We start from the raw sequence: 21129 nt of genomic DNA, 5'->3' as shown, positions 1-21129 counted from the left end.
ACTTTTCACTCCCTCCTTAGTCCTAAAGTGGAGACGCCAATCACAGATCTCAGTGCTGAAGACCTGGCCACTTATTGACAACATCCGCCATGATATTATCTCCCAGTCCCCGAGTAACATTGATCCCCTTCCCTCCCGCACTCCCTCTTCTTCACTTTCAGCATTTGACCCAATAACAGAAGAAGAAGTCTCTAGGCTCCTCTCTTCTTCTCGTCCTACTACCTGTCCTGGTGATCCTGTCCCCTCACACCTCCTCCAGTCCCTCTCCCCAGCTATCACTGGTCACCTGACTAAAATATTTAACTTCTCTCTTTCCTCTGGTATCTTTCCCTCCTCTTTTAAACATGCCATTATAAACCCATTACTGAAAAAAACAACTCTTGACCCATCCAGCGCTGCTAACTACTGACCAGTCTCTAATCTGCCCTTCATCTCCAAACTCCTGGATCGCTTGGTCTACTCTCGCCTTATCCGCTATCTCTCTGCTAACTCCATTCTAGACCCCTTACAATCTGGTTTCCGCACTCTACACTCCACAGAAACTGCCCTTACTAAAGTCTCAAATGATCTCTTGGCGGCTAAATCTAATGGCAAATCCTCTCTCCTGATTCTTCTGGATCTCTCTGCAGCCTTTGACACTGTAGACCACAAGCTCCTACTTAACATGCTCCACTCTATTGGCCTCAAGGACACGGCTCTCTATTGGTTTACCTCCTATCTCTCTGACCGCTCGTTCAGTGTGTCATTTGCTGGTTCCACTTCTTGTCCTCTTCCCCTTGCTATCGGGGTTCCTCAGGGATCAGTCCTAGGTCCGCTCCTCTTTTCTCTCTACACAGCTCCTATTGGACAAACCATCAGCAGATTTGGCTTCCAGTACCATCTCTACGCTGATGACACCCAATTATATGCCTCTTCCCATGACATCAACCTTGTTCTAATACAAAACACCAGTGATTGTCTGTCCGCTGTCTCTAACATCATGTCCTCACTATATCTGAAACTGAATCTTTCTAAAACTGAGCTCCTTGTGTTCCCACCATCTAATAACCTCCGTAAACCTGATGTCTCCATTTCTGTGTGTGGCACTATCATAACTTCTCAGCAGCACGCCCGCTGTCTCTGGGTTATTTTTGACTCAGATCTTTCCTTTACTCCTCACATACAATCACTTTCACGCTCCTGTCATTTTCACCTCAAAAACATCTCCAGAATCCGCCCTTTTCTTATGGAGGAAACTGACAAAACGCTCATTGTTGCTCTGATTCACTCTCGTCTTGACTACTGTAACTCATTACTAGTCGGTCTTCCCCTCACCAAACTCTCCCCTCTCCAATCTATCCTCAATGCAGCGGCCAGGCTCATATTTATGACCAACCAACCGCTACACCAACGCCTCTACCCTGTGCCAATCACTACACTGGTTGCCCATCCCCTTCAGAATAAAATTCAAACTTATTACTCTTACCCACAAAGCTCTCCACAGTGCTGCACCTCCTTACATCTCCTCCCTCATCTCTGTCTACCACCCTACTCGGGCTCTACGTTCTGCCAACGACCTTAGATTAAAATCCTCCATAATCCGAACCTCCCACTCCCGTCTCCAAGATTTTTTTCGTGCTGCACCAGTCCTCTAGAATGTGCTACCCCAGACAATCAGATTAATTCCCAATATCCACAGTTTTAAACGTGCCCTGAAAACACATCTATTTAGACAGGCCTATAACATTCCCTAATCTGACTCCTTTCCATGGCCCCCTTATAGATTAGTCATCATAATAAGATTCCCTCACACTCCTTCTCTTCATGTCTGTCATACACGGATACTGGCTGGTGACCGGCTCATGCAGCTTTATGTTACAACCCCATGTGTATAAAAATGGCTGGACTATTGTACAGAACAAACACTGTTACACTTTGTGTCTCCTTTATTTCCTCATAGATTGTAAACTCTTGCGAGCAGGGTCCTCACTCCTCAGGTTTGAATTGTAAATTAACTTTGTCACTATGTAATGTCTGATATTGTTTGTTTCATGTTCCCTCTAAATTGTAAAGTGCTGTGTAATATGTTGGCGCTATATAAATAAAGATTATTATTATTATATATGCAGTGCCGGAGTCCCCGGGCAGAGCGCTAGAAGATGCGCTGCCCCGGAACTTCGGTCCCAGGAAAACTCCTGATGTCACTGTCCATATATGGACAGTGACTTCAAGACTTTTTCCAGGGATAGTCCCTGGACGACGTATCGCACTGTGTGCCATAGTGTAATACGTTTGGGCGTTTCGTCTGAGATATACATTGGGAGGCTTCCCGATGTATACCTCTGACGGAAGGCCAAAACGTGATGTAAATAGGAGCCTTACAAAAAGAGACGAACAAGTAGCGTTCTGGTTCTTTCCATAACTCCATTGATTTCAACAGAGAGAGCTGCATGTAAGTGCGGGCACCGAATTTTAATTGGTAAAAGCGGGTCCACCTATCAGACAATTATGGCCTATGTGAATATGCCATAAATGTCTAACGTGGAGTTATATCTTAATAACAAAGAAATACAACTTTATTAAATTGCATGCGAAGATATAGCTAATTTATGTGATGTTTAATCGGTTTAGGGCCATCTAAGGTTATCATTTACATTAGGCGCAGTCTCACCATAGCACTGGGGTCCCAGTTACCTGTCACAGAAAGAAAGGAGGGTGCAATTTCAGTTGTTATAAAGATAAAAGATAATCGAAAGTATATCTATAGCTATCTATACATCTCTAAGTGATGCGCCCTTCCATATACATGAGCTATTTGTTATATAACTCTTTTTACAGTTATTATTGTAGATACATCTGATTAGAATTTTATTGTTTTATTGGAGGAACACTATGACCTCTGTGTTTAGTCCTAGATGTCGGTGGCTCTTTAATGTTTTTGAGATATAGATATTCGGCAGAGAAGATCAATGGCTCATCTATAATTGCGGTGAAACTATATTTATGGTTATCATTTTTACAACGTCTTCTTTTGAGGTGTTTTCTTAAAGAGGTTGTTGGATAATTAACCGTTCTGACAATGAAACCTCATACACGCAGTCGTATTATGGATTTGTGTTGTACAGATATGTAATACGCTACCCATAGGTTGCTATGGCTCTATAGTGTACCAGTGCCTGACTCCAATTTCATATGTTGTGGCAATTGTAACACATACCGTGTTACTAAAGTATTCAGAGGCACCGTACCGTGGCACACAGAGTACCTATGGGTAATATGGACCCGTAGTGGCTCTGCTGCTGTGCGGGGTCTGTATATGTGGCTTTGGCGTCAGTTCTCTGAGTATCACTACAAAGCACCATAAATATAGTCCAGTTAGTCAGTGGCCACATGGGGTCTGGCTGTGTGCCCCTCAACTAATTGAGAAAACTGGATGAAAAGGGGAGTTTCGCAATTTTTTTGTAAACTTACCTTTTGTAACTTTACCTTTTCTATTATTTTAGCTACATTATAATGTTGATTAACTTAAAGGGGTATTCCTACTTAGAGCCTTTATGGCATATATATGGGATGTTCCATAAATGTCCTACCTATTGGACCCTTACCTTTTGGGTGAACCGGGGTTCTGTGACCACCACTTCTATCATTAAAATCGATGGAGAGGTGGTCATGCTTGCATTCAGCTCTCTGTATTGAAGTTTGTCAGTGTTACAGAAAGAGCCGAGCAAGCAGCTTCAATGGAGAGAGCATGCAAGCGCAGCCACTGATTTGAATTGGTAAAAGCGGACCCTGGTTCTCCCATTAGATAAGGGTACCAGTGGTGGGACACCCACCTATCAGACATTTATGGCATATGTGGATATACCATAAATTTCTAAAATGGGACTGTCTCTTCAACCCCTTTCCGACATTTGATGTACATGTACGTCATAGTCAGGTATGTATGGAGCAGACTCAGGAGTTGAGCCCGCTCCATACGCAATGGGTGTCAGCTCTATGTTACAGCTGATACCTTGCTCTAACTGCCGGGATCAGAGATAACTTAGATCCCGGCCGTATAACCACTTAGATACTGCAGTCAATAGCAACCGCAGCATCTAAGCTGTTAGATAGGGGCCCCCTCTGTCCTCTCATTGCCCCCGCTATCCTCTCATTGCCCCCCTGATCTGCCATGTTGGTCCTTTTATAAAGCCCTGCCGCTAATAAAAATTGCAAAACAAATTAAATAACGTTTTTAAGAATATACCAAAAAGTTTAAAAAAATATTTTCTCCATAAAATAAATAAACATAACTGGTATTGCCGCGTCTGTAACAATCTGAACCAAAGTTGTTGTTATTTAGTCACCTCGTCTCTCACAAAATGGAATTAAAAAGTGATAAAAAGTCACATCTACCCCAAAAAGGTATAATAAAAACTACAGCTTGTCCCGCAAAAAAAAGCCCTTATATATTTAAAAAGTTATGTCTCAGAGTATAGCGACGCAAAAAGTTTTTATTTTGTAAAAGATAAAAAACAATATTTAAATTTGGTATTACCGTAATCATATTGACCCGCAGAATAAAGTTAACATGTCAATTTTACTGCGCAGTGAACGACGTAAAATCAAAACCCAAAAAACAATGTATATTAGAAAATTACGTTTCTGTACCTCCCATGAAGTTTGGATGGAGCGTCAGCGCATATGCTTGACTGCCGTACCACGTTCCAGCTAGTTTTAGTAAAGGTCCACCTACCTGGGTCTGCGGTTAGGTGAAGGTTTCAGCTGAACACCAACAGATTAAGTCTTGTCAACGTTGTGCAAACTTTGTAGAACTATTTACATCAGGGTTTCGAATTTTTTGTGGGAAAACCAAACAAGACCCCAAAACTAATTAAAGGCTTATCCCCTATACTCATTAAAACCCCATACCAGACCCCTAAAATTAATTCAGACTCCAAACCAACACTTTAAATAATTCAGACCCCAGATAAGGTCACTAAAAAATATCAGATCCCGGACCAAACCCCTAAAATTTGTTCAGACCACAGACCAGACCCCTAAAATTAATTTAGACCCACACCAGACCCCTATTATTAATTCAGACCGCATACCAGACCCCTAAAATTAATGTAGACCACAGTTCAGACCCCAAAATTGATTCAGACACCTGACCAGGACCTTTAAATTGAATAGACCCCAGTACAGACAAAATAAATAAATAAATATATATATATATACTTAGTGCTCCCTGGTCCTTTTCACTTCTAGGTGCCGTCATACAATGGCCAGCATAAGGAAGTGTATGCACTGCCGCATAAAATTTATCAGACCTTGTGTGCCAGCCCTCACTGGAGTTTCTATCCTGATGGCAGACCTGCCTTCATAGATGCTTTGGAGGAGACATCTCCTCCAATTTTCTATGACGGCAGGTCTGCGGGGTCTGGACAGCTGGTGTACCCAGATTTAGAAGACCGCTGATTTAGGGTTTTCCAGTCCTAGCAAGTGATGGATTAAAGCAAGCATATGCAGTCACTTGCTGATTGTGGGGATCCGACCACTGGGACACCCACCGATTGCTTGAACACCTGTGTAAAGCACCGCTGCTCCTTCTGAATTTCTGCCTTGACAATGTAACTACGGTCCAATAAGTAATAGTACGATGTTAGCGGCAGTAAGTGCCTATGCCCACGCGATCAGGGTGAATGTGGCTCCCAAATATAGCCATGCGCCTGCTCTAATAAGAAAATCATAGAAAACAATGTAAGGGGTTATCCCCATCTTAGACATTTATGGCAAATTCGCGGATCCAGGTGGAGAGTGAATGGAGAAAAAAATGGAGAAATAAATTGCCGATCCCGGGTGTTACAATTGCTTTGATGTCACCTCCGGTGCTGTCATATTGTAACATTACATGACATCAAGTCAAGTCTGGGGTGGCGCAGGGACTAATGGAAGGACCAGGCTGGTGGTAGTAGGATCTTCGAGAAAGGAACATACGGTATGTTCTTCCCTTTGCTCTGAAAGAAGCTGCTGTGGATCAAGGGTTCTCCAACTTCTTCTCAAACCCCCAGTCACATTAGCACTTGCAAGCCATTTCTTACATAATCTGCCGGTTTTCTACAGAGTTGTAGGAGGCTGTGCAATGTGTATCTTCCCAAATGAACCCTTACATTTACTGTATGGAATCATTGATATGAATCGATGTCTGGGATTGGAGAGATGCCTACAGTTGCCAACTGCCACGGGGTGTGCCCAGCCAAGGCCACATTTAACTTTTGATCTTGTTTGGTTATACTAACACACACCTACACAGTTTTTCTCACACGCACATGCATCCAACTGTCTGTGGTCTAACGCTACACACAGGCATCACTTTTAATGCTGTCTCAACTTTTAGTTCCTTAAAGACTGCCATATGCTATCTGTAACCCTTCATGGTCCACAGAGGTGACAACCTTGTACCACATAAATGTTATCCGTATGGTGTGACTCTTGCTGGCACTTACAGAACACATTTCATTGCATGCCAACTGCGAAGACCATTAACTTTATCTTCTATCTAACCCATAGTTATGTCTCTTGTTGCGTCATTTATTTTTTTGTTCTTGTTTTATTTTCCATAACTAAACAAGTAATTGCAGCGCTGTGTCATTATTTATTTATTTTTGCCAGATTTTAATGTGAAAAATAGTTTTTGGATTGTCCCAAGCTAAAGAGGCTCTGTCACCACATTATAAGTGGCCTATATTGTACATGATGTGATCGGCCCTGTAATGTACATTACAGCAGTGTTTTTTATTTAGAAAAACGATCATTTTTTACGGAGTTATGACCTATTTTAGCTTTATGCTAATGACTTTTTTAATGGACAACTGGGCATGTTTTACTTTTGACCAAGTGAGCGTTGTACAGAGGAGTGTATGACGCTGACCAATCAGTGACCAATCAGCGTCATACACTTCTCTCCATTCATTTACGCTGCACATAGTGATCTTACTAGATCATGATGTGCAGCCACATACACACACGTTAACATTACTCAAGTGTCTTGACAGTGAATAGACATCACTACCAGCCAGAAAATGATGTCTATTCAGAATCCTGACACTTCGGAAACGTTTGTGTGTGATTTACATGGATAGTGCATGACACTTGTAGGTTGGAAACCCATGATGTGCAGCATTGGAGTCTCTCGGCTGTAAAAATCAGCAAAGGGATTGGGTTTGCAAATTTGGCACCTGTATCAGGTAGCCCAGCTGGTATAATGACTTTGCTGCAGTTTGGGCATATCTGACATCTACTCTTTTAATGGAATGATGACTTTGCATGCCGAATGTATAAAATATTTAGGATCTTCTAACCCTGTGACAGAAATTTGAGGCATCCAACACACACATTTTTCTTTGTGGCGTTTTGTTTAGGGTGCTTCTAAAAAGAAAAAACTTCATGTTTTTTACACAGTGTTTTTGGGTGGCGTTCTTTTTATTCATACATTTTTGACATGCGGTTTTTTGAGGATTTCTTTTCTTTTCCGATAGAGATGCTTATGAAAGAGCAACTGAAAAAACTCCACATCTAGAGCCTTCTGCATTTTGAATTTTTTTTTTATAAGTGAGGAAAAGTGACACAAAAAAACCCCACTATTTGTCTATTGACTTACAGCAAACATGGCCACAGCGGTCATACAAATATATGAATAGATATTTACCCTATCAGTTCCCTGGTCCTCCCTGTTTACTGTATGTGATGATGTCACATGATGGAGGCCAATCACGTTGCATGAGGTGACATCAGCATGGATGAAACGTCATTGCAGTCATGTGATGTTATTGCATACGTAGGTGGTATGGGAATGCCACAGAATCGATAAGGTTACATTGTTATAATTCCTACATTTTAAATGGACGCTAACTTTTCAAACAATATACGCTAATCTAATAGTGTACCTGATATATATCAACTTTGTAATTTACTTACTGTTAAAATTTTGTTGTTTTATCCATGCAAATTCTGTGTGAAGTTACTGCCACTAGGTGTCTCCATTCCTGTAATTTGCTATACACCCCGTGTTGTCAAGCAAAATCCATCCATAGTTGCAGAGCAGAATTGATGGCTGCAGAAGGTGTGTGTGGGGGGGGTGTCTCTTCACTGCCTGCCTATACAAGTCTATGGAGAGGGGACAGGGCAGCAGGAGGAGGGAGAAGAGAGAGAGTGAGTCAGAAACAGAGACACTTCCAATACAAGTCATGGAGAGGGGACGGGGGAAGTAGGAGAAGGGAGCTGAGAGAGAATGAGTCAGCAACAGACATGCTGCCAATACAAGTCGTAAAGAGGGAAAGGGGAGCAGGAGCAGAGGGAGAAAGACACAGACAGACGTGCTGTAGCTCCTGGTAAGATTTATATGTCACCCCAGTGCTGGATTCTCAGCTACACTGGTCATTACTTCTGTGTAATGTCCTCCATTTTGCATATTGATCTATCTATCTATCTATCTATCTATCTATCTATCTATCTATCTATCTATCTATCTATCTATCTATCTATCTAATCTATCTATTTATACATGTGATAGATAGAGACAGGAGAGCAGGATTCTCCTCTTCTATGTGTGCAGTGTATAGAAGACATGATAGCAATTAAGCTCCGCCCACTAGCTCAGAGACAACTGAGAATTAGAGATAGAGCCTGCAGAGGGAAAAACTGCTTAAAAAAATGCAGAATTCAAATCATATAATGGCCAGAAATAATGTTATTCCTCATGTACTCACCTATGACCGCTCATTCTGAAAAGTCACCTGAAACGTTAGGTACATTTTAAGCATATAAAGCTCGGTAAATCCTATAAGAACACGGCATTGCTGTAATATTTCTTAACAATGCTCATATGTCTCTGATATAAATCTCTAGTGAATGGATCTACAAATATTCGAGTGCTTACATATTATAATCATTTCTTGACATAATGTCATCATTTTCTGTGATGCTATGCAATGTACCACAAATGTATGAATATAACTTTGGAGTTTACCAAAGCCGACAGGCAAAGTAACTTAAAGGGATTTTCCATCTTATAAAGGGTATATATATTATATATCTGGAAAATGTGGGTTCCCCGTTCGGCACTCTAGAGAGCAGGAGGTGAGGTGGCCCTCTCTGCATTGCATTTTATGGGAGTTGTGAAACACTCGGGTATTCCTGTAACGCCCATAAAATAAAAATACATAGAGGTGCACATATGTGCGGTCTCCTCAATACACCTTTAGAGGCATTCTCCGCTTTGAACAAACCCTACTTGTTAGAAGGGTCCCTTGAAAATAAGCTGACCACAATATGTCCTCCTGCTGGGATTTACAGCGATCAGTTGATATCTGAGTGGAAACTTGTCAGTAAGTGTTCAATTTCCCAGCAGCGCCACCACAGGAGAAATTAAGCATTACACAGTGTCCATTCATATCAATGTGTTGTCTGTGTAATACAAGACAAGACAGGTCCACAGGAGTAAGAAACGCTCTTTGTAACCACTCTCCACTCTGGCCAAGAGATGACGATCCTGTACAGACGACCCCCCCACTATTAAGTCAGAATTCCCTAATAGGGTGTATGGAAATCTTTTGTTTTGATAAATGTGACAACCCCTTTAAGTTTTATTGTGGACCTTGGGAGTGCTTCCACCAGACCAGACTAGAAAAGGTTGTGCACACCTGGTTTAGACTATGCAAAAAAAAGTGTGTGTAAATGGAAAATAATGTCAAGCACTAAGGGTATGTTCACACGCTAGCTGGCTTTTACGGCTGAAATGACAGACTGTTTTCAGGAGAAAACAGCTGCCTCGTTTCAGCCGTAAAAGCTCCTCCTCGTATTATGCAAGGCGTCTGTCACGCTCGTAAATCTTGAGCTGTTCTTCATTGAGTTCAATGAAGAACGGCTCAAATTATGTTGCAAAGAAGTGCCCTGCACTTCTTTGCTGAGGCAGTCAATTTACGCGTCGTCGTTTGACAGCTGTCAAACGACGACGCGTAAATGACAGGTCGTCTGCACAGTACGTCGGCAAACCCATTCAAATGAATGGGCAGATGTTTGCCGACGTATTGTAGCCCTATTTTCAGGCGTAAATCGAGGCATAATACGCCTCGTTTACGCCTGAAAATAGGTCGTGTGAACCCAGCCTCACAGTTAGAGTCCGTATATTGCGCTTTTTTTTACATAAAAAACAAAAACCTCCCTAAAAAAAAACGTTAAATAAAAATAACACTTTGTGAGCCCAGACTTACTGTTGAGGTTGTTGTCTCCGCAGATAGTTGCACAGGAAACAGCTGTAAAGGAAATTAGGTACATTTATTTTTTAATAACGATTTGTTAAAATTACATAACGATGTAAAAAAGATAGGAAAACAATAATTTCTCAAATAAATTCCTTTAATTTGGCATCTGATAGACCAGAAAATGTGATTCTCCAGCACTTGTTCTCAGCCGAGCAGCAACACAATCTTGGATATGACAAGACCAGAAGAAGACATATTTCATGTAGTATTTTATTTGGATGCCTCTTCCGGGAGGACATTCCGGGCGAAAAACTGCACCACAATTTAATGTGGTTTTTCGCCCGGATTTCCCTGCGGGCATCGGGGCAGAAACCAGATATTGCTGCCCATTACCAAATGATCCACGGCTCTGTATTGGTCTGCGGTCCGGTGGTTGGGGATGACTGTCTTAAACGACAGGCCAATGCTTTTACAGCTATAGCATAAAGGCGGAAAGGCATGGGGCATGAGTGCCCTCTCCAGTGCCAAGAGATCAAAGAGACCTCCATTAGTCTGTATTCTAGTCATTGGTGAATCGTATAGCAAATAGACACACGATACGAACTGTGACCCAAAGCCCATTCTCCGCAGGACAGTCCATAAGTAATCCCACTCTATGCTGTCAAGAGCTTTGGCAGCGTTGCGTGAGGCGACAGCGCTAACCCTAGTAGCACAGGTACTCAGCTGAAGGTTCAGACATAAGCGCCTGATGTTAATGGAGGTGGACTTGTCCGCCACAAAGCCAGTTTGGTCTTCGTGTACAATGGTGGAAATGACTCCAATCAACCGGTTCACTAAAAACTTCAGCACAGATCGGTTGACAGCAGAAGGATCGGGCGATATGATCCTTGCCCGGCTGCACAACCACTATCACCTCCCTCATTGTATCAGGTAGTCTATCCTCCCTCACAAGACCTCCGGAAGCTGCAGCAAAAGGACATCTTTCCTCAGGTCGTCCATTCTTTTTAAAACTTTTCCAAAGAGCAAAATATCGGTGAACAACACCAGGTACAATTGTATATACAGCGGAGGTGTGCTCAGTGCTGGCAGGTTATAATATTATATATAAACTACGACATTTTTATTATGTGTTGTTTTTTATATTTTGTGTGATGCTCTACATGTGTTTTTATTATATATTCTAATAAAGATATTTTTTGATATATTAGCTAGTGCTATATTTGTACTACTGTTGATTTACATTCTAGATGTATTGTCTATATATGTCTTGATAGGTGTTCTATTTCCAGTGTTGATTTATATGGACGTTGTTGCTGAAACAGGTTTTCTGTCTGGCTTGGAGTTTATAGGTATTGATATATAATATGGGCTGTATATATACACGCATACACCGGTCATGTGCTCAGTGTTTGGTTGAGCAGTGTATATTCATACGCTGGTGGTGAGCTCGGTGCTGACAGGGTTATATATTATGAGCAGTATACATACAGTATACATGCATACACCGGTGATGTTCTTGGTGCTGGCCGGGATATACAGTATATTATGGGCAGTATATACGCATACACCGCCGCTGTTCTCAGAGCAGACGGAGTTATATATTATGTCACTATGTATATATACATCGCCAGTGTGCTGGAAGGGTTATATAGTATATTAAGGGCAATCTATACACCGCCACTATATACACCGCCGGTTTGCCCGATGCTGGCAGGTTATATATTATGGGCAATAAACATACGGTATATACATATACACATCCACCTCCGTGTGCTTGGTGCCGGCACAGTTATACAGTATATTATGGGCAGTATACATATACATATGTATATATATATACACATACATCGCCACTGTTCTCAGTGCTGGCAGGGATTCACATTACGGGCAGTATACATATATATACACATAGGGTATGTTCACACGGCTTATTTTCGGCCATTTTTCGGGCTGTAAACGGCTGAAAAACCGGAAGCAGAACGCCTACAAACACCTGCCCATTCATTTCAATGGGGAAAAACGGCGTTCTGTTCCGACGGGCTGTTTTTTTTACGCAGCCGTTTTTAAAAATACGTGCATGTCACTTCTTGAGCCCTGTTTCATCGACTCTATAGAAAAACAGCTCCAGAAATGGCCGTAAAAAACACGGGTTGCTAAAAAAAACGGCTGAAAATCAGGAGCTGTTTTCCCTTGAAAACAGCTCCATATTTTCAGAAGGTTTTTAGTAAGCGTGTGAACATAGCCATATATATCATACACCGTCGGTGTGTTTGGTGCTGGCGGAGTTAGGTTATGTTCACACGCTTACTAAAAGGGTATGTTCACACGGCAGCGTCCGTTACGGCTGAAGTTACGGTGCTGTTTTCAGGAGAAAACAGCACCGTAATTTCAGCCGTAAAGGCATGTGCAGGCGTCTTTCGCTGCGTCCATTACGGACGTAATTGGAGCTGTTTTTCTATGGAGTCCATGGAAAACGGCTCCATTTACGTCTGAAGAAGTGGGAGGCACTTCTTTGACGCGGGCATCTTTTTTACGCGCCGCCTTTTGACAGCGGCGCGTATAAAAAATGACCGTCGGCACAGAACATCATAAGACCCATTCAAATAAATGGGCAGATATTTGCCAACGCTTTTGAGCCGCATTTTCGGACGTAATTCGGGGCTTAAATGCCCGAATTATGTCCGTAAATAGTGTGTGTGAACCCAGCCTTAAACTTCTGAAAATTCGGAGATGTTTTCAGGGGAAAACGGCTCCTGATTTTCAGCCGTTTTTTTAGCAACTCGCATTTTTCGCTGCGTTTTTTGACCTGCACTTCTTTTACCCGGGTGTTTTTTTTAGGGGGCCGTTTTGAAAAACGGCCTCGTAAAAAACGTCCCGTTGGAACAGAACGCCGTATTTCCCAATGAAGCAATGGGCAGATGTTTGGAGGCGTTCTGCTTCCGATTTTTCAGCCGTTTTTCGGCCCATTTAGGGTATGTTCACACGGCAGCGTCCGTAACGGCTGAAATTACGGGGCTGTTTTCAAGAGAAAACAGCTCCGTAATTTCAGCCGTAATGGCATGTTGAGGCGCTGTTTGCTGCATCCATTACGGACGTTAAATGGAGCTGGTTTTCCATGGAGTCCATGGAAAACGGCTCCATTTAGGTCTGAAGAAGTCACAGGCACTTCCTTGACGCGGGCGTCTTTTTTACACCCCGCCTTTTGACAGCGGGGCGTAAAAAAAATTACCGTGTGCACAGAACATCGTAAGACCCATTCTAATGAATGGGCAGATGTTTGCCGACGCTATCGAGGCGCATTTTCGGAAGTAAATCGAGGCGTAAAAAGCCCGAATTACGTCCGTAAATAAGCCGTGTGAACATACCCTTAGGGTATGTTCACACGGCAGCGTCTGTAACGGCTGAAATTACGGGGATGTTTTCAGGAGAAAACATCCCCGTAATTTCAGCCGTAACGGCATGTGCAGGCGCTTGAACGCTGCGTCCATTACGGACGTAATTGGCGCTGCTTTTCATTGGAGTCAATGAATAACGGCTCCAATTACGCCCCAAGAAGTGACAGGTCACTTCTTTGACGCCGGCGTCCATTTACGCGCCGTCATTTGACAGCGGCGCGTAAATATACGCCTCGTGTGAACAGACAAACGTCAGCCCATTGCTTTCAATGGGCAGATGTTTGTCAACGCTATTGAGGCGCATTTTTTGGACGTAATTCGGGGCAAAAACGCCCGAATTACGTCCGTAATTAGTGTGTGTGAACATACCCTTACTGCCCGAAAAACGGCAGAAATGTTTTTCGGCCCATTTACTGCCCGAAAAACGGCAGAAAATAGCCCTAAAGGGCACTATATACACAGCCACTATATAGACCGCCGTGCCAGATGCTGGCAGGATTGTATATTATGGGCAGTATATATACAGTATAAACATATACACATCCACCGTGCACGGTGCCGCAGTACTTGCAGTGAGTGCTGTGCACACACGGAGCAGAGGAGGCGGCGGCGCTTTGTAGTCGGGAGGAATGCGGAAATGTACAAGCGTTGTGTCAAACTTTTGAAGAGGGGTCAAGTCACATTGAGCAGCGTGGGAAAAGCAGCAACAAAAAGGAAGAAAGCGCTGAGGAGCGGAGGAGAGGGAAGAAGGGCGGCAGCAGCGGCTCTGCTATGGGACAGGCTGGTGCCCGGTGCTGCTGAGTGTGTGGTGGGACACGGCTTTCCCCCTCTCTGGTGACCCTGCCCCTTGTGCTGCACTGAGGATGGCTGTGCAGAGCTGTGCAGAGCTACCTGTGTGGCCCGGCCGGGGCTCTGCTGCTGCGGGGAGAATGTGAAGAGAAGACCCTCAGCAGGAATAGCACGGATCTCCCCTCACCCCTGCCCACTTGGATGCCCCTGTAGGACTCTGCCCTGCTGCAGGTAAATACATGTGCACTGGGATAATCCTGCCACTCTCATCATTACTAACATTGCATTGTGCAGATGCCATGTGCTCTGTAACCCTTTATGATCATGCAATGCTCTGCAGACAGCTCATCTGCCTCTAACGATGAAGCTGTGCCCTAAGGTGGTGTAACCATCCCGACCAAGAACACCAATCTTTATGGAGTCGCAGGAATTTTATACTCCCTAAATCACAATCATCAATGCAAATGATCTATAATGACCCCCCCCTTTATAGTCTTCTAACCGATCACCGAATTCCGATGGAATGTTGAGAATCGTTTTGATTCCGTAGAGATAACGTTTATCATCTGCGCTCATAACGTGAAAAAAATATAAAATCACTCCGTCTACTGCCAGGGTTATATATTTCGTATAGCAAAACTATAATAATATTTGGGATCGGAGCCAGGATGATTAGGGGTTAATGGGTCCTTATTTTGCTTGAAATTTAAAGGTCCACACACGCTGTAATATCCGCAGAAAGCACCAGAGTGTTGTAGTCATAGAAAGATTTACAGTGTAGTGTTATTCTTTGAATCGAGAATTGGGGGGGGGGGGGGGGTTGAGAGAGGTAGCGTAGCTCGGACCCTTATGTATACACCCACCCTCCTTACCCTCACGGGCACCCCAGCTGCTGGCAGAGTACTTTAGCATTGAACAGTTCTATTATAGAATGTACATGAAAATTGATAAGATCAATCTCCGAAAATGTATAGTATTTTATTTATATGGCACCGTCATCGGCCGTGGTGCTGTACTGTAAATAATACCTGGGTGGACCAATACAATAAATATATGTATAAAGCTCTATTATATGTATATCTCTACATACGGGTAAGAAGGCGGCGTGATTGGACGGATTTGCAAGGAATTTGTATATTATTGATAGATCGGTATTACCTATGGGAGGGGGTCATGTATCAATAATGTCATATAGAAGATATACGTCTTCCTTGTATCTGTCCGCCATAATTGGCAAAAATAATTGATATATGGCGCAATATTGTGACCACCAATTAAGAATACCATGGAGGCGGTTGGCGCGATACGCTAAATAGAGACGATGCGTTTTATGTCATTATATAACGGGATTTATTAGTTGATAATACGTAATTTTATAGGGTTATGGAGGCATTTATTGCATTCAGTCTATAGATGCGCATAGATGTAGCAGAGCTGAAGTTGCTAGGGTCTGGTGAGTGCACCGTGACAACTCTCACTAGGTTTGTAAAATTATAGATCGCACATGGTGGTATCACGTTTAGCTCTGCTACATCTGTAAGTCAAGCTGTAGAACGGAACATCAGGATGGTTGGAGATGGTTGCCGCAGTGGGACATATGGGTTGAGTAAAGTAGAATAGACTTGTGTGAGTGTCGGCGAGCGCCGCTGACCGTGTTGAGAGTTTCACACGCATGTTTCGCTGTGTCTTCCCTCCAGATAATGTGATCTCCTTGGGCTGGCGCTATCTATGTGCTGCTTCCTGCATCTCCCCGTCCAGCTGTGCACGGCTGGGTCTGCAGCTGTCTTAGGGATCTCCAGCTTCTTCTGACCATCCTAGTCCTAGGAAGCTCTGTCCACATCTGGATTACAAGGCAAGAGTGAATCTTGAGCTCCTATCTCTTCCCTGGACCCCCCCTCTTAGGGTAATGATGACGATGGAGAAGGACGGCCTGGCAGATCAACAGTATGAATGTGTGGCGGAGATCGGGGAGGGGGCTTATGGTAAGGTGTACAAGGCTCGGGACCTGAAGAATGGAGGACGTTTTGTTGCCCTGAAGCGGGTGCGAGTGCAGACTGGAGAAGAGGGGATGCCACTGTCCACCATCCGGGAGGTGGCGGTGCTACGACACCTAGAGACCTTCGAGCATCCTAATGTGGTCAGGTGAGAACAGAAGCAGGTCCTACGGCCATAGGTCACTTGTCTATTCATTGCAGGAAGCGGAAAAGCGGGATCATAAAGTTAAAGCACCGCACAGATTGGTCATTCATTAATATTCATGAGTGTGATGTGACAGAAAAGCTGCTGCGGAACCTCTCGGACGTGTAGCTGCTAGTTACCGATCTCGCATTGTCATTCGTCGACACATTTCCCCTTGCTGTTTCTTATTTAAATCTGGGAAAGTTGGGTGACAACCAATATGGCCACCACCTTATGTCTCACAAGGGTTGTCACCCTTATTTCCTAGTAACATCCTCTTCTGCTGCACCGCTTGTCAGATTCGCTATTCAGGAGCGTGGCAAGCTGGGTGATAACCCCTGAGGGCCTTTCCAAAAACAGATATAACTCGTGACAAAGGAGGATGACTCAAGGAGTTATATATACAGGGGATTTTTTAGTTAGTAGGAAATGTCCTTTAAGTACAATGTGATATGACGACCTTTACCTACTGTGATTCTCAATGGGCTGTTGGCTGCAAAAAAAAAATTCTTATAGTAGGGAGCACATTAATCCTTATAATACACACCTCATCTGCTGCAGAACCTCTTTTAAAGACAAAAGGGGCGCTTTCTATCCAGCATTTATTGATATGAATAAAGAAGGTCTGCAGCATCTGAGGTGCATATAATAAGGTTCTGCAGCAGATGAGGTGTGTTTTATGTTCTGCGGCAACTGAGGTGTTTTTTATGAGGGTCTGCAGCAGCTAAAGTGTGTATTGTCGTTCTGCAGCAGCTGAGGTGTATATTATGATGTTCTGCAGCAGCTGAGGTGTGTATTGTGATGTTCTGCAGCAGCTGAGATGTGTATAATGATGTTCTGCAGCAGCTGAGGTGTGTATTATGATCTGCAGCAGCTGAGGTGTGTATTATGATCTGCAGCAGCTGAGGTGTGCAATATGATGTTCTGCAGCAGCTGAGGTGTGTATTATAATGTTCTGCTGCAGCTGATGTGTGTAATTCTGCAGGAGCTGGGACACAAAACAGTATAGTATACAGCTGCTGAAGAACCTCGTCTTGAAGAAGGAGTCAGTCAGTAAGTTAAACAGTAGAAGGAACTTCCTACAATTATGATCTGTAACAGACATCTTCTGCAGGAAGAGATCAGCAGCGCCTATTTTGTACCGCTCATCGCTGTATAAGGGCCAGGCTCTTACATTAGATGTTGTGTTGTTTATACAAATATTATTTACAGACATGTCTACAGAAAACTTCCATTGAGGTGTAATTGAAATATAATACCATGTTCACACGTTGCAGATTCTTTCTATATCATGACCTAAAAAACCTGAAGTAAATCCACTGCAGGGATATATATACACATACACATACATACGCACACATATTTGCTTTATATTCCTGCCATTTGACACTGTGTGAGTGCCCCATAAACAGTACTAACAAAGTTCACCCAGAAACAAAGTGCCAGCATAACGCTGACATGGTTTAATTTACTCTGAAGAGATCTAAAACTCAATGTTGTATAATTTCCTTGTTCCAAAGCTCCAAGTCCCCTACAGCGATAGAGTTAAAGTGTAGCTAAACGTTTGGATTGGTGGGAGTCCGAGCACTGAGACCCCCACCAATCGCTAGAACGAAGCAGCTCAAGCACTCGTGTGAGCGCTCAGCCGCTTCGTGTCTGTTCGGCTTTTTCCGGAAAGCCGATGTATTGGAGTGCTGGCTCATAGACTTTCTATTGAGTCCGTACACCGATACATTTATTTCCGGAAAAAGCCGAACAGACAAGAAGCGGCTGAGTGATCACACGAGGGCTTCAGCTGCTTCGTTCTAGCGATTGGTGGGGGTCTCAGTGCTCTGACCCCCACCAATCCAAACTTCTGACATGTCAGAAGTTTGTCAAACGTTTAGCTACACTTTAAATGATAAAATGCTGTCTGCCTGCCACCACTAGAGGGAGCTCACTGCATACATGTTTAATGTAAGTGGGAGCAGTATAAGTACATATGCAGCAAGCTCCCCCTAGTGGCAGCTGCAGGCAGACAGAATTTGGTTTATAAAACCTTATTTCCAAATACTTTATTAGGAAATTCTGAGTGATTATTGGGGGGGGGGGGGGTCTGAGTGATTATTGGGGTGGGTGGGTCCCTGTTCAAGATCCCTTTCTAATAGCCAGAGTTGAGAGTGGCTATAAAGAGCGTCTCTCAGTCTGCAGGGGTCAACACATGCGTGCTTTACATGGACAGTCCATTGATTTACTGGGAACTGTGTAATGCTACATTTCACCTGTGGTGGTGCTGCAGTGAAAATGAGCACTTGCTACCAAGTTAACGAAGAGATTATAACTGATCGCTGGGAGTCCCAGCAGCCGGACACCCTGTGATCAATGAATGGGGACCATTCTCACAAAACAGGAGTGTCCAAAGAGGACATTTTTGCCACAGTGATTTGATGACGGAGATTGTCCTGCCCTGGTGTACGTATACAATATAAATTCACATTTGTGTTATGGCTTCCTTTTTACAGGATACCAATGACAGATATGACAAATCCATTTATTTAATCGATCCCTTAGACCCGTAGTGGGTCCATCAGGTTTCAGGTTTTCTTTGATTGGATAAAATTACACCGCTTGCTGTACTACTCCGCCCATCAAAGAGCAATGGAAACCTGACAAGAAATAAATATATATACCAGGGGCTGGATGACGGAAATCTTTGATAATCCTGCATCCTCAGGACTACCGTAAAGTCGATAACATTTTGGTGGCATTACTGCGACTTTAAGGCGATTTCAATGTTTCCCTGTGGGATAGTTTTGATCGACCTTATAAGAATTGCAAGAAATGCGACACTGTTAGATTTTCTGCAATGCTTTCTTATAACTTTGTTTTCCATAGGTCCCATGAATTGCTATACTTGTGGCGACTCTGTTTCGCCACGTAGCCCTAGCCCAAGTCCCATCATGCCCTGACGACCAAAAGGCTATGTTCACACGCTTAACAAAAACAGCTGAAAATACCGAGCTGTTTTCAGGGGAAAACAGCCAATCTGAACAGGAAGAGCTGCAGTGTATAGCATGAGGGAGACCAGAGGAGCAGTCTGTGTTTGTGATAAGAGGATTTTAGACTACCTCTTACTACTAATAACCACTGATCCTTCCAAGCTCGCTATTAAAGGGGTTGGCCAGGAGCAGGACAACCCCTTTAATATCCACAGGTTAGGTCATCAGTATATGATCGGTGGGGGTGCGACACCCGGACCCCACACCAATCAACTGTTCTGGATGCCTCTGTGCACCGGATGTTATCCAGTGGCTGGTGCCGGAAGCAGAAGGCTTCGGTCACGGAATAGTGGCCGTGCTGCAGAACTGCAACTCTGCTCCTGCCGGAGCAGCTGATTGGTGCAGGGTCCGGTTGTTGGACCTCCACCGATCATATACTGATGACCTATCCTATGGATAGGTCATCAGTATAAAAAAACGTCCCGTGCCTGGACAACCCCTTTAAGATTCCTTACCGCCAATACTATTAATCAGGAGGTTGCTGTGGGAGGAAAGTGCTCGGTATAGATACTACTTTGCCAGGGAAAGGCGAGAGGTCCCGGCATACATCCTCGTCCTGCGCTCTCTGATCTTTATAACAGCTTTGAATCTTGTGAGAGTCATGTTATCCTTGTATTGTGTTCCAATTCTATACAGTATTATACTATTCAAAGCTCTTGTATCTTTTCTTTTTCTCAGCCCACTCGATTTCATGACCAGTATTTATGTATTGAGCGGCTTTCATTGTATTGTTTTGAGGTTATTTCGCTCACTCCGCCATAGTATTTAAGTGGTGGTTTCCTACGTCTGGCTGCACAAGTCATTACATTCATTTATTGGTGCCATAAGCATTGGTGTCGTTTTATTGGATATTTTATTGGTGCACTGTGCACTTTTTTTACCCTTACAATTTCTGTGGTACAATTTTTCTTCTTTGTGCTTTCTTTTATCTAACGGCTCTCAAATCTTAAAGTGAATGTCCACCATTTTCTTATTCTTTTTTTTAAATAGGTCCAAAATTCTGTGCTGATTAAAGCCTACCTGTCGTTTCAGGTGACTTCAGAATAAGCTGTCATATGTGTGTACATGAGGACTAACACTATTTCTGGCCATTATGACTTGTATTCTGCATTTATCAGCAGGTTTTTTCTCTGCAGACTCCATTTCTAATTGTCAATTTTCCCTGAACTCCGCAAAAGAGGGGCAGAGTTTAGCTGCTATAATGTCTCCTATACAGAGCACACATAGAGAAGAGAAGAGCCTGATCCCCTATCTATCTCTCACACACATACACAGAAGCAGCAGCAGCAGCATGGAGGACATCACGCAGCAGTAATGAGCAGTGTAGCTGTGAATCCAGCACTAGGGTGAGATAGAACACTTACTAGAAGCTGCTTCAGCTTCTCCAGCAGCATCTCTGTGTATCTGTGCCTCTCTCTCCCTGCAGCTGCTCCCTCCTCATCCCCCCTCCACTCTCCATAGACTTCTATAGGCAGCACTGTAACCTGATCCCTCAATAAATTGATA

General features: G+C 43.4%; 1 protein-coding gene and 1 long non-coding RNA gene across 2 annotated transcripts in view; one reads left to right on the top strand and one right to left on the bottom strand.

Moving 5' to 3' along the window:
• Positions 1-8725: 8725 nt before the first annotated feature.
• The window catches only part of LOC142652171 (uncharacterized), a 94280-nt gene continuing 81876 nt past the window's right edge, over positions 8726-21129 (bottom strand). Inside the window, exons 4-5 of the long non-coding RNA XR_012847777.1 lie at positions 10233-10274; positions 8726-8756 (exon numbers count right to left, since the gene is read on the bottom strand). This is a non-coding gene — a long non-coding RNA (uncharacterized LOC142652171). The remainder of the gene's footprint in view (positions 8757-10232; positions 10275-21129) is intronic.
• The window catches only part of CDK6 (cyclin dependent kinase 6), a 138921-nt gene continuing 132027 nt past the window's right edge, over positions 14236-21129 (top strand). The window contains exons 1-2 of the mRNA XM_075827712.1: positions 14236-14638; positions 16105-16549. Coding sequence (XP_075683827.1) covers positions 16314-16549 — 236 coding nt within the window. The 5' untranslated portion in view covers positions 14236-14638; positions 16105-16313. The remainder of the gene's footprint in view (positions 14639-16104; positions 16550-21129) is intronic.

The sequence above is a fragment of the Rhinoderma darwinii genome, chromosome 5 (genome assembly GCF_050947455.1).
Source record: "Rhinoderma darwinii isolate aRhiDar2 chromosome 5, aRhiDar2.hap1, whole genome shotgun sequence".
Classification (NCBI taxonomy): Eukaryota; Metazoa; Chordata; class Amphibia; order Anura; family Rhinodermatidae; genus Rhinoderma; species Rhinoderma darwinii.
The sequence above is the reverse complement of the archived record's forward strand: the minus strand, read 5'-3'. Positions and strand labels throughout refer to the sequence as shown.